The sequence below is a fragment of the Rhinoderma darwinii genome, chromosome 10 (genome assembly GCF_050947455.1).
Source record: "Rhinoderma darwinii isolate aRhiDar2 chromosome 10, aRhiDar2.hap1, whole genome shotgun sequence".
NCBI lineage: Eukaryota > Metazoa > Chordata > Amphibia > Anura > Rhinodermatidae > Rhinoderma > Rhinoderma darwinii.
Genome location: NC_134696.1, coordinates 81,899,771 through 81,913,212, shown reverse-complemented (window position 1 = coordinate 81,913,212; position 13,442 = coordinate 81,899,771). Strand labels below are relative to the sequence as shown.

The 13,442-nt window shown below is 40.4% G+C and overlaps 1 protein-coding gene across 1 annotated transcript in view; it reads right to left on the bottom strand.

The window, feature by feature from the left end:
• TECTA (tectorin alpha) overlaps positions 1 to 12,374 on the bottom strand; it is a 171,925-nt gene extending 159,551 nt beyond the window's left edge. The window contains exons 1-4 of the mRNA XM_075840108.1: positions 12,323 to 12,374; positions 10,275 to 10,408; positions 7,324 to 7,611; positions 1,947 to 2,084 (exon numbers count right to left, since the gene is read on the bottom strand). Of these exons, the coding sequence (XP_075696223.1) occupies positions 1,947 to 2,084; positions 7,324 to 7,611; positions 10,275 to 10,408; positions 12,323 to 12,374 (612 nt within the window). The remainder of the gene's footprint in view (positions 1 to 1,946; positions 2,085 to 7,323; positions 7,612 to 10,274; positions 10,409 to 12,322) is intronic.
• Positions 12,375 to 13,442: the final 1,068 nt, after the last annotated feature.

Genomic DNA, 13,442 nt, shown 5'->3' with positions numbered 1-13,442 from the left:
CGGACACCCACCGATCATGTACTGATGACCTATCCGGTGGATCCGGTCATCAGTTGTCAGAAGGTGGAAAACCCCTTTAAGTGTCAAGTTAAGGAATTTGATGTCCAATGGTATCAGAGCTTTAAGCTCCAGTGTTAATCTTATAAATCATGTCATAATGTCATACTATATAAGATCTAAATACATCAAATAATTTAGGCATACTGTACATTTGTATCAATCCTAATTATTTATTAACTCAATGAACATTGGTATGCCCCATTTTTATATTTTTCTCTGGGTTAATCATGTCCCCTTAAAGGGGTTTTCCCATCAGAGACATTTATGACATATCCCAGGATATGTCATAAATATCAGCTAGATGCGGGTCCCACCTCTGGAACCCGCACCTATCTCTAGAATGGGGTCCCCTAAACTTTGTTCTACCATTTTGTGCTAATGCTGACTCCCGGCCACTTCCTGATTACATTGTCGGGACATGGTCGGGAGTTACGGAAACAGCATAACTCGCTGAGCTACGCTGTTTCCGTAACTCCCACAGTAGTGAATGGCAGTTACAGAAGCAACGGAGCATGTGAGCCACGCTGTTTCAGTAACTGAACTGAATAGTAGTTATGAAAACAGCGCAGCTTGCATGCTACTTTGCTTCTGCCATTCACTCTATGAGAGTTACGGAAACAGCATAGCTCAGCGAGTTACACTGTTTCCGTAACTCCCGACCATGTAATCAGGAAGTGGCCGGGGAGGCAGCGTGAGCACAAAAAGGTAGAACGGGGTTTAGGAAAGTCTGTTCTACGGATAGGTGCGGTTCCCAGAGGTGGGACCCGCATCTATCTGACATTTATGACATATCCTGTGGATATGTTATAAATGTCTCTCATGGGAAAACCCCTTTAATTCTCCCTTCTAACAGTTGAATGGGGAGGGTGCAGCAGTGCAGGGGGTAGGAACGGTTAGACAGCTGGAGGAGCTTTTAATCTCTAATCTGGGGAAGAGACGGTGGTGATAAAAATAGGGTTAGATAGAGTAGATAGGGGCGATACAGCAAGGGTTAAGTGTAGTCATCTGCGCTATTGTTTCCGCTAAAAAACGGAAACGGAAACCATTTGCAATGGAAGCATTACCATTGAAATCAATTGTAATGCAAACGGAACCTATGGTTTCCGTTTGGCTTTCCGTTCATGGGTTCTCCTGATGGAAACTTCTAACGGAACCTATGAACGGAAGCCCGAAGCAGATGTGAACAAGGCCTAAGGGTGTTTAAAAAGAGAGATAAAATCTCACTGTAATATTACACCTCCATAAATCTCTTGCAGGATCACATCTCAAATATGGCATTCAAATTTGGGCTCCACATTGTAAAAAGGATATAGGAGAACTGGAGAAAGTTCAAAGGTAGGCGACTAAATTGAGATCGGAGATCTCTTTCACAATAAGTGACTAGAAAAGTTGGCTTGTTCAGCTTGGAAAAAAGACGCCTTACAAGTGATCTTATTCACATGTATAAATATATGTCTGGTCAATACAGAGAACTGGTATATAATCTACTCATTCGGATAAACAAGTGACCAGTTTTAAACAGTGGGGTCGGGGTGTCGAGAACCCCACCGATCACTGAAATGGTTGAGCAAAAGCACTCACCCGAGCACTTTGCCTCTTTGGCTGCGTGGAAAGTCTATGAGTGCATCTTCAGCCTGATGACGCACTCATAGACTTTTAATGTGAGCCGATCTTCAGCCATAAAGCTTCTGCCCGTTCGCTATAGCGATCGGTGGTGGTATTGGCACCCAAGTGTCCACCGATCAGAACTTCTGACATGTCATTATGACATGTCAAAAGTTTCCTGAAACGACACAAACTCTTTCAAACTTATTAATAAGAAATACTCTTTACCATCCCATATTATAAGTGATGGTGTATGTAGTTGGTTTACATATATTTCTTACCTGTGCCATCACACCTCCTAAGCCTGTAAGAGGGTCTCCTCCACTTGCTGTCCCTGTAGTCCATGTAATCTCCTCATAATTGAACATTGCAAAGCTTGATGTGCCATCTGAAATCAGCAGAGCTTGAAATGTATTCACCTGTCAATGTAATTAAAGAATCATGAAAAGCTTTACCTTTTCTTATCGTCTTTTCGAGATTGGCAGGTAACATTGAAACATAACGACCGTGGAACAATGAGATTATCTTATTACTGAACAAGTAACAAAGAGCTACTTCAAATCTAGGGCATTATCTTATGTATTTTGGCTTTTACAAAGAGCAAATATAAAAAAAGTATATAGAACTTGTATTCTATTCAGTATGGGAAATAGGAGAGGATCACACACATTTCTTCAAATTCTACAGGATAAACCAATGAAATGTGTATGAGGGAGGGGAGTTAATAGGGTTCTTGTCTGAAACAGAAACCAGATTAAAATTCTGAATTCTTAACTTAAAGGGGTTCTCTGGGACTTTAACAATGGCCATCAAGTAAATGGGACAAGCTGCAGTTTCCAGGCACAGGCACCCATACAGATAACCTGCTGTGCCTAAGTACACAATTAAGGGGATGTGGTGCTTGTAGAGGTGCGGCAGCTCCTTAATTATGCTGATTGGTGGGTGCCCCAGAGGTCGGATCGCATCCATCAAAGACTAATGATCTATCCTAAAAAGTTTTTGAGCACCAGAAAAACATGGCTGCTTCCAAATACAGTGCCATACTTGTTCATGGGTTGTGTCTGGTATTGGAACACCATTGAAGTGAATGGAGCTTTGCTGTAATACCACACACAACCTGTGAACAGGTATGGTGCTGTTTTTGGAAGAAAGCAGCCATATATTTCTTATCCTGGACAACCTCTTTAATGCCCCGGAGAACCCCTGTATAATTTATTATGTTTAGCAGATTCGTCTGATTCGCTGGTCCATAGAATACAACTAGAGAATCAATCTACCTATTATTCACATGAATTTGCCAAGATTGAATCTCAAATCTAACCATTCGATTTGGCAGTGCGACCAAATGGCTGGCAAATCAGGTGAATTGGCAAAGCTTGAAATGAAAAAATCACTCAGAGGGCGATAGACAATTTTGAGCGAAGCATGCTGCTCACGGAGCATGCAGTTAGTGGGTTAGAACTGGAGGGTGAAGACATGGGTGAGCAGGATCAGGCAAGTAGCTGGGTTAATGTAGTTAGAGGCAGTAGAAAGGGGTCAAAGAAAAGGAAGGCTGATCCGGTTTCTGACATTCCAAACAAAATTGCCAAGTTTGGTGATGATGCGAGGGTGTCAGTCTCAGAAATGGAAGCCCTAGTGGATACTGATCTCCCTAACAGCTGGAAGAACAGCCCAGCTAGTAGTCGGCGGGATGGTAATGCAGGTAAGCCAAGGCAATTGATAGTCGTAGGGGATTCTATAATCAGGAAGACGGATAGAATGATTTGTCGCCAAGACCACCTCAACCGAATGGTTTGCTGTCTCCCTGGTGCCAGGGTTCGGCATGTGGTGGAACGGGTGAACAAATTGCTGGGAGGGGCTGGTGATGATCCAGCTGTCGTGGTCCATGTGGGTACCAACGACAGAATAAATGGTAGGTGGAGGAGCCTTAAGAATAATTTTAAAGAACTAGGCTACAAGCTGAAGGGAAGGACCTCCAAGGTTGTATTCTCAGGAATACTGCCTGTGCCATGCGCATCACAGGAAAGACAGCGGGAGCTCAGGGAGTTAAATGCATGGCTTAAGTCTTGGTGTAGAGGAGAAGGATTTGGGTTCCTAGAGCACTGGGCTGACTTTTCATTGGGGTACAAACTGTATTCTGCAGATGATTTGCACCTAAATGGAAGGGGGTCCGCTGTGCTGGTGGAGAGAATTCTAGCTGGGGTGGTGGAGTATTTAAACTAGGGCTGAGGAGGGAGGTCAATGTAGAAAAAAAAGGGGTAGCCAGGTTAGAGAGGGGTCAGACTATATTGGTGGGGGGAGAAACAGAATGTTGGGAGAGGACTAGACAACAGGATAAGGAGATCCTTTTGTTACAGAACAGCAGTGTAAATAAAAATGCCCAAATAATGTCAAATCACATTTCTGATAATAAAAGTGAAAAACTGAAAGGCAAGTTAAAGTGTATGTTCACAAATGGCAGAAGTCTAGCAAGCAAAATGGGGGAGCTGGAGGCCTTGGTACTGGAAGAAAATATAGATATAGTTGGTGTTGCTGAAACATGGCTGGATTCTTCACATGACTGCTCTGTAAATCTGCAGGGTTTTACACTGTTTCGGAAAGACAGGAAAAATAGGAAAGGTGGTGGTGTATGTCTGTATGTGAGAAATGATATGAAGGCAAGTGTGAAAGAGACAATAGTGGGTGAAGATTGTGAGGAGGTTGAAACCTTGTGGGTGGAATTACAAAGGGAGGTAAACACTGAAAAAATTACTTTTGGTGTAATCTATTGACCCCCCAATATAACTGAGGAGATGGAAGGTCAGCTATATAAACAGATGGAGCGGGCTGCACAGGCGGGTGCTGTAGTGATAATGGGAGATTTTAATTTCCGGGATATTAATTGGTGTCATGGTTCGGCTTCAACTGCAAAGGGGAGACATTTCCTCAACCTGTTGCAGGAAAATTTTATGGGCCAGTTTGTGGAAGACCCAACTAGAGGTGAAGCTCTGTTGGATCTGGTCATTTCTAATAATGCAGAGCTTGTTGGGAACGTCAATGTTCGTGAAAACCTCGGTAACAGTGATCACAATATAGTTACATTTTACCTATACTGTAAAAAACAAACACAGGCTGGGAGGGCAAAAACATTTAATTTTAAGAAAGCCAATTTCCCTAGGATGAAGGCTGCAATTCAGGATATAGACTGGGAAGAACTAATGTCAAATAATGGAACAAATGATAAATGGGAGATTTTCAAATCTACTTTGGGTAATTATAGTGCAAAATTTATTCCTATAGGTAACAAGTATAAACGACTAAAATGAAATCACACATGGCTTACACCTTCTGTAAAAAGGGCAATACATGACAAAAAAAGGGCATTTAAAAAATACAAATCTGAGGGTACATCTGCAGCCTTTGTAAAATATAAAGAGCTTAATAAAATCTGTAAAAATGTAATAAAATTAGCAAAAATACAAAATGAAAGGCAGGTGGCCAAGGATAGTAAAACAAATCCCCAAAAATTATTCAAGTATATAAATGCTAAAAAGCCAAGGTCTGAACATGTAGGACCCCTAGATAGTGGTAATGGGGAGTTGGTCACAGGGGATCAAGTGCTGTTAATATCAGTTGATATAATGAATTGGATGAATGTAGATATGGTCCAAGCTAAATTAAATAAAATAAATGTGCACAAGGCCCCGGGACCAGATGGGATACACCCTAGAATTCTTAAAGAGCTTAGTTCAGTTATTTCTGTCCCCCTTTTCATAATATTCAGAGAATCTCTAGTGACTGGAATAGTGCCAAGGGACTGGCGCAGGGCAAATGTGGTGCCTATTTTCAAAAAGTGCTCTAGGTCTTCCCCGGGTAATTATAGACCAGTAAGCTTAACATCCATCGTGGGGAAAATGTTTGAGGGGCTATTGAGGGACTATATACAGGATTATGTGACAATAAATAGTATTATAAGTGACAGCCAGCACGGTTTTACTAAGAACAGAAGTTGTCAAACTAGCCTAATCTGGTGAGCAGAAGCCTAGACAGAGGGGCCGCTGTGGATTTAGTGTTTTTGGACTTTGCAAAGGCATTTGACACTGTCCCTCATAGACGTCTAATGGGTAAATTAAGGACTATAGGTTTAGAAAATATAGTTTGTAATTGGATTGAGAATTGGCTCAAGGACCGTATCCAGAGAGTTGTGGTCAATGATTCCTACTCTGAATTGTCCCCGGTTATAAGTGGTGTACCCCAGGGTTCACTGCTGGGACCACTATTATTCAACTTATTTATTAATGATATAGAGGATGGGATTAATAGCACTATTTCTATTTTTGCAGATGACACCAAGCTTTGTAATATAGTTCAGTCTATGGAAGATGTTCATGAATTGCAAGCGGATTTAAACAAACTAAGTGTTTGGGCATCCACTTGGCAGATGAAGTTTAATGTAGATAAATGTAAAGTTATGCATCTGGGTACGAACAACCTGCATGCATCATATGTCCTAGGGGGAGCTACACTGGGGGAGTCACTTGTTGAGAAGGATCTGGGTGTACTTGTAAATCATAAACTAAATAACAGCATGCAGTGTCAATCAGCTGCTTCAAAGGCCAGCAGGATATTGTCGTGTATTAAAAGAGGCATGGACTCGCGGGACAGGGATGTAATATTGCCACTTTACAAAGCATTAGTGAGGCCTCATCTAGAATATGCAGTTTAGTTCTGGGCTCCAGTTCATAGAAAGGATGCCCTGGATTTGGAAAAAATACAAAGAAGAGCAACGAAGCTAATTAGGGGCATGGAGAATTTAAGTTATGAGGAAAGATTAAAAGAATTAAACCTATTTAGCCTTGAAAAAAGACGACTAAGGGGGGACATGATTAATTTATATAAAATATATTAATGGCACATACCAAAAATATGGTGAAATCCTGTTCCATGTAAAACCCCCTCAAAAAACAAGGGGGCACTCCCTCCATCTGGAGAAAAAAAGGTTCAACCTGCAGAGGCGACAAGCCTTCTTTACTGTGAGAACTGTGAATCTATGGAATAGCCTACCGCAGGAGCTGGTCACAGCAGGGACAGTAGATGGCTTTAAAAAAGGGCTAGATAATTTCCTAGAACAAAAAAGTATTAGCTCCTATGTGTAGAAATGTTTTACTTCCCTTTTCCCGTCCCTTGGTTGAACTTGATGGACATGTGTCTTTTTTCAGCCGTACTAACTATGTAACTATGTAACTCTATACCAAAATATTTTTGTCAAAAAAGTGCTCTAAATTATCATAAAATAAACACAAAAGCACTTTTAATGATTCTTTTCTGTCAGTCCAGAACTCAGTGCAGTACGGTACATTTAATTGAAGGGAAAACCATTATATTGTAATTGCTATAGTTAAAAAGCCGGGCAGATTTAAAGTGGTTTGGTCACTTGAGCAATAAAGGTCATGGGTATGTTTCCATCTACCCCAGTAAACTTAGCACATTGATTTCACACGTTTAGTTTAAGAAGCATTATTTATTTTGCAATCCCTGCATTAAATTAATAAGTGATGCATCCGACTAAGGAGCTGCCGCTGGCCCCAGGCCCCTCCATACTACATAAATACCCTAGTGGTCAGTACCCTGTAGAAAATAATTGAATATACTGAGAAATATTTTAAGGTATAGTATTACAGGAGTGGTGCTGCTTCCTCCATAAAAGGTGACCTCATCCCATGTGACGAGGAAGACCCAGGTGGCTGAGAAGGAGGGAAGATTTCTGAAATACTTCCTAATATCCTTAGTTGCTTTTTTCAAGATAACTGGATCTGTGGTTTCCCGGTAGTAGATTTCGCCTCGTATTCCATTATGAACATCTGCCCAAAAAGGGGCAATGAATGCACGCCCATCAGCTAGTGGAAACGCTTCGGGAGTAAACTGGCTGACAAGAACATTGAAGGAGATAACTCCATTGTTGTTGACCTAGGGAAAGACAAACAGGAAACATATTGATCAAACCACAAGCACTGTCAATTCAAAAGATACATATGGAAATTGTAGATTTAAAGAAATATGACTGGCTGGGGAGACCTAATAACTGGACACTAGATACACTGTACAGCAGGGACCACACCACTGAAATATAGGCCAGCATGGAGAGACCGAGATGCAAATTCACCGGGATCGGGAACGCCAGGAATACAACTAAACTGCTACACTGGAGCTCTTGGGCCAATAAACCACTGGGGTATTTAACTATTGGAAACAAACTAGGGACATTTCTGGATTTGGAAATTATGATAAGGTTTGCCAGCTGGTCATAGATTAAACATATTTACAGTAATTATTAAAGGGGTTGTCTCAACAGAGCCATTGGTGGCATGTCACTAGGCTATACCACTATTGCCCTAAGTTGCCTGGTGGGCCGATTATAGTCAATGGCCCACCATGTGGCTGCCAGGAAAAAGCTGAGGGGAGCCAACATGAGACAACGTGGCATGACGCATTCCTAGAACTGTTGCCACTTTCTTCTAGTCACAGCAGGTAGACCGCCACCGACTAAACATTGATGTCAAATTCTAGTGATATTGCCATGAATTTCTAGGCTTAGACAACCCCTTTTAACCAATCAGAAATACATTTTATTTTGCCCACAAACAGAACAAAGAAAACAAATATTATTTTCTGCTGCAATACACAATAATTTAGAACAGAGGATAACTGTTTGCAGGAAGATAAATAGTAAAATTACACCATATCACATATCAACTACTTTCAGAGCATATATGTAATTGTGAAAGTCACTCCGTGCCTTTTCTTTATCATTTAGTAGGCGTTTAAATGTGGGTTATAGTTCAGGTCAAACCAGTCAATTGTATTTTCCAAACAATTAAAAAAAAAATAATTCGCAATGAACATTCAGTCACCAAACAATTACATGTCCTGCCAGACTAATTTCCATGAAATAATGAGGGCGTCCTTTAAAGCTACACATCTATACAATTATTGTGTTAAAAGAGTGCACTCTATGTGTATGTTTTTGAATTATAGCAAATTAATAAACATACAGTATGTGGCAAAAAATTTGTAAATTCTTGTAATATTGAAAAATAAGTGCACCAAAAACATCACATCTATGTGTACCTTGAGGCGTAACTTGAAACTCCGGGGGCCCCAAAGCAAAATCTGTAATGTGGCACCCAAACTATGACATGTCAGTGGCAGTGCTGGTGTCCTCTTATGGGACGGAGGAGCAATTGAGCCCTTAAAGTATTCGGGCCTCGGTGCCACTGCAACCTCTGCAACCCTATAGTCACGTCCCTGTGTGTACCTGGGGAACTTCATGTTAGAATATCTCTGTAAATCATGTAGCTGAAGTCAATTTCGCTATTTAAATCAAGACTACCAAAAAATGTATATATCGTACAATATAGAAACACTCCCTAATTCCTCTATTGCCAAAGCCTGCTATTTCCCTGCCCTGTACTTCCATAACAGCAGGTTAAGCTCTGTCTTCTGCCATTTTGACATAGGGACATTTGGTGGATCCCTACGACAACCACTATTTTCATACTTGCATTCCCCATAAAATAACAATGATGGGACATCTTTTCTTAGAACTCTGAATTGTGCTGTTCATCTGTTGTTCCTCCTGGAGATGTATGAATACATTGACAATGAGTGTAACTATTCCATGTCCATGTCCAATCAGTGATCAGACTGTGTAGGGTTACATCCTATTGACAAGGGGAGTCGTACTGCCCAGTTATCAATTTGTTCATATATTTCCCAGAGGAATAACAGAGCAATGGCACAACTAAGGCTGGGTTCACACGACCTATTTTCAGACGTAAACGAGGCGTATTATGCCTCGTTTTACGTCTGAAAATAGGGCTACAATACGTCGGCAAACATCTGCCCATTCATTTGAATGGGTTTGCCGACGTATTGTGCAGACGACCTGTAATTTACACGTCGTCGTTTGACAGCTGTCAAACGACGACGCGTAAATTGACTGCCTCGGCAAAGAAGTGCAGGGCACTTCTTTGCAACGTAATTTGGGGCGTTCTTCATTGAACTCAATGTAGAGCAGCTCAAGATATACGAGCGTTACAGACGCCTCGTATATTACGAGGAGGAGCATTTACGGCTGAAACGACGCAGCTGTTTTCTTCTGAAAACAGGCTGTCATTTCAGCCGTAAATGCCTGCTATCGTGTGAACATACCCTTAGAGTTCTAAAAAAGATGCTACAACATTGTTAGGAGAGCTAACAAGTCCTCTTCTAATAATGATAATTATTATGTGGGTGTTGATATGGATGGTGATTTGGGTTCACACATAGTGAAAAGTTTTGTCATGGGGACAACAGAACAGACAAGCCCTAATTTCCATCGCTGGTAACATTGATAGGAGGCAAGCTATTATTTCTTCACATATCCATGACCACATGACTTTTCCCCAAAAATTTTAATCAAAAATAGATAATCCAAATGGATTCAATGAGGTCTTTGATTTTGTGAGAACGTTGTATGTAGTTTGGAATATTACACTATGGCTGACCACATGAGGATAGACATTTATTTATTATCAAAGAACATCTACATTTTTGTGAGTTTTATTGAAAAGTCATTTTTAGGTACTTACATAGAGTGCTTTGTATGGAACTCCATAAAACATAAAAGGAAGGGACAATTTAATTTCAGGAGAACTCCCATCATCCACCTTTGGTGTTTTAGTGTCATTCTGCCAGAATGGATACAATATTGTCTTTGACTGAACTGTAACAAATTAAGAAACAAAATTTATCACGGACATTTATTTTTATTGTAGCATATGATTTTATGGGTTATTGATACATAATTTTTTATTTCAGATAAATGCCAATAATTCTATAATCCGGGCAGCACATGGAATATTACATTTTACTTACATTATAGTAAAAGGAACAAATTACAGAGTTTTTTTTTGGAATGTGGCAAATTCATATTAAAGTGAACCTACTCTCTAACGTTAAAGGGGTTGTCTAGGATTGTAAAAAAAGCTGATCCCCTTTGAATTTAATTAGGCTAAAAGGCCCTTTTACACGGGGCAATAATCGGACAAACGGGCATTGATCGTTTCATTTATGCAGCATAAAATATTATCGTTGTCAGTAGCAAATCTCTCTGTGTAAACAAGAAGATTTGCTGCTGACATGTTGGAAATGTATATGGACGAGCGAGTCTATGGAGAGGGTGACTACATGCTCATTCTGCTCTCCAACGGGGACAGAGGCCCCCCCCCCCCCCCGTTCTCAGCTATGGCGGGGATCACAGAGGTTGGATCCCAACCATTCTGTCTGATTATGGGATATGAAAGTACAAAACAGGGATTGTCGTGGGTCAACCACTGTAATAAAGATTTATTTTTTTAAAGGTGGTTGGTGTCTTTTGTAGGTGGGTCTTGGTGTTTTTTCACTTGTCATAGAATTGTAGCAGGGGTCCTTTGAAAATCTCAGGAACTGGATGGTTCTTTAAAAAACAGATCATCCTTGGCAGATGTAAATGTCCTCCTCTAAGGCCACACGGCTTATTTTTGGTCATTTTTCGGCCCGTAAACATAAAAAAAACTGCCAAAAAATCGGAAGCAGAATGCCTCCAAACATCTTCCCATTGATTTCAATGGGAAAAACGGCTTTAATTTCCGAATGGGCGTTTTTTTTTACGCGGCCATTTAAAAAAAAAAGTGCACGCCACTTCTTGAGATATTTTTGGAGCGTTTTTCATTGACTCTATAAAAAAAACAGCTCCAAAAACGGCCGTAAAAAATGCAGCGAAAAACGCGAGTTGCATAAAAAATGTCTGAAAATCAGGAGCTGGTTTCCCAGCTCCGTATTTTATGATATTTTTTGTTAAGCGTGTGAACATACCCTTACACCAGAGTAATTTGGTCAGTATTTTGTATCAGTATTTGTGAGCCAAAACCAGAAGTGGGTCCAAAACATGGAGGACGTGCAAATCTTTTCATTATACTTTTTCCTCTGTGAAGGTCCCACTCCTGGTTTTGGCTTATAAATACTGAACAAATACTGTGGAAGTGGCCTGAGAGGAAATCCTGCTCTGTGAGTTTTGTGGCCTACCACTTGGCATATGCTTTGTTCCTGCACCAGACATTTCCATTTCACAATAATAGGACTTTATTGTCCTATTGTCCACATACTTTTAGCCATGAAGTTTATGTATGGATTTGCTTTTGTGCAAAATTTATTGAATTCTGATTTCAAAAATTTTGATGTAAATGGTATTATAAAATTCTGTTGCTGTAGACGAGAGAAAAATGGAACTACAAGTCCCAACATGCCATGCTATGTCAAGCATGCTGAATGCACGATATATGAATAAAGGACCAATCAAAAAATGATATTCCTAATCTGCCCCTTTTTCCATGCTTGCTCATAGTATCCCCCAGGATACAAGCAGTTTCTACCGTCAGACCAGGGGGTCCAGTAAAACTAATAGGGCTCGGCAGCAGATAATTGAAGCTATTTTGACAATAAAAATATGTTTTGGTATTTTTCTGCACCAGGTTTTAATCCACATTATAATTATTTCAATGTTGTTACATAACATTTATATATTTTGTACATATGTTATTCTACATTACAGAACTTTACTATATTCATACTAATATTACATTACATTACATAGGCTAACCTTGTAACAAGCAAAGTGCAGACCACAATCCCAGCAGAGATGAATAATCCATTCTAGAACAAGAGACATTAATTACTCTTAAGCTTATACAGGACAATAAAAACAACTCACGAATAACACAATATAGTTTATGTTTCCAGTGTTTGTTGGTTAATTGCAGATGTGATCAATATCCACACAATGAACAGTACAATGATTCAGTTATTTAAGTAAACAGCAGTATATAATGTTTCCTATGTCATCTTTAAGGGTATGTTCACACGGCCAAATTTCAGACGTATACGAGGCGTATTATGCCTCGTTTTACGTCTGAAAATACGGCTCCAATACGTCGGCAAACATCTGCCCATTCATTTGAATGGGTTTGCCGACGTACTGTGCAGACGACCTGTTATTTACGCGTCGTCGTTTGACAGCTGTCAAACGACGACGCGTAAAAATACAGCCTCGTCAAAAGAAGTGCAGGACACTTCTTTGGACGTTTTTGGAGCTGTTTTCTCATAGACTCCAATGAAAACAGCTCCAAAAACGGACGTAAAAAACGCCGCGAAAACGGCATGAAAACGGCGCGAAAAATGCGAGTTGGTAAAAAAAACGTCTGAAAAGCAGGGTCTGTTTTCCCTTGAAAACAGCTCTGGATTTTCAGACGTTTTTGTTGACTACATGTGAACATACCCTTATCGGTAAATTGAGTGTTTCGGTAAACTAGAATTAAAGGGGTTGTCCGATGACATAAACCAGCATTTAATAAGCTCTTCAAAGTTAATAAAGAACTTTACTAATTTATTGTACGACTTATAAATGTCCAGTTGCCCCAGTTTGTCCGCAGGTCAAGTGATGCGGCTTTCTAAAAATCTTTCTGTTCCGCTTACATCACGCACACATCCACCATAATGCTGTTCGCCACTGTGTATGGGTAAGTCATTGATGAGTAGACGCACAGTGGGCCGTCCTTTCTACTTGTAAAACTGAGAATGCACCAATTGGCTTGCCAGACGCATGCTCAGTTTAGAACTCCAATTGCGCAGGCGCCAGAGAGAAGCAGTGAATAGTGACTGAGCAGGCGGGCATATGGAGGTGGAGAAGGCAAGCACAGGAATGTGGAGTGGGCGGGCAAAAC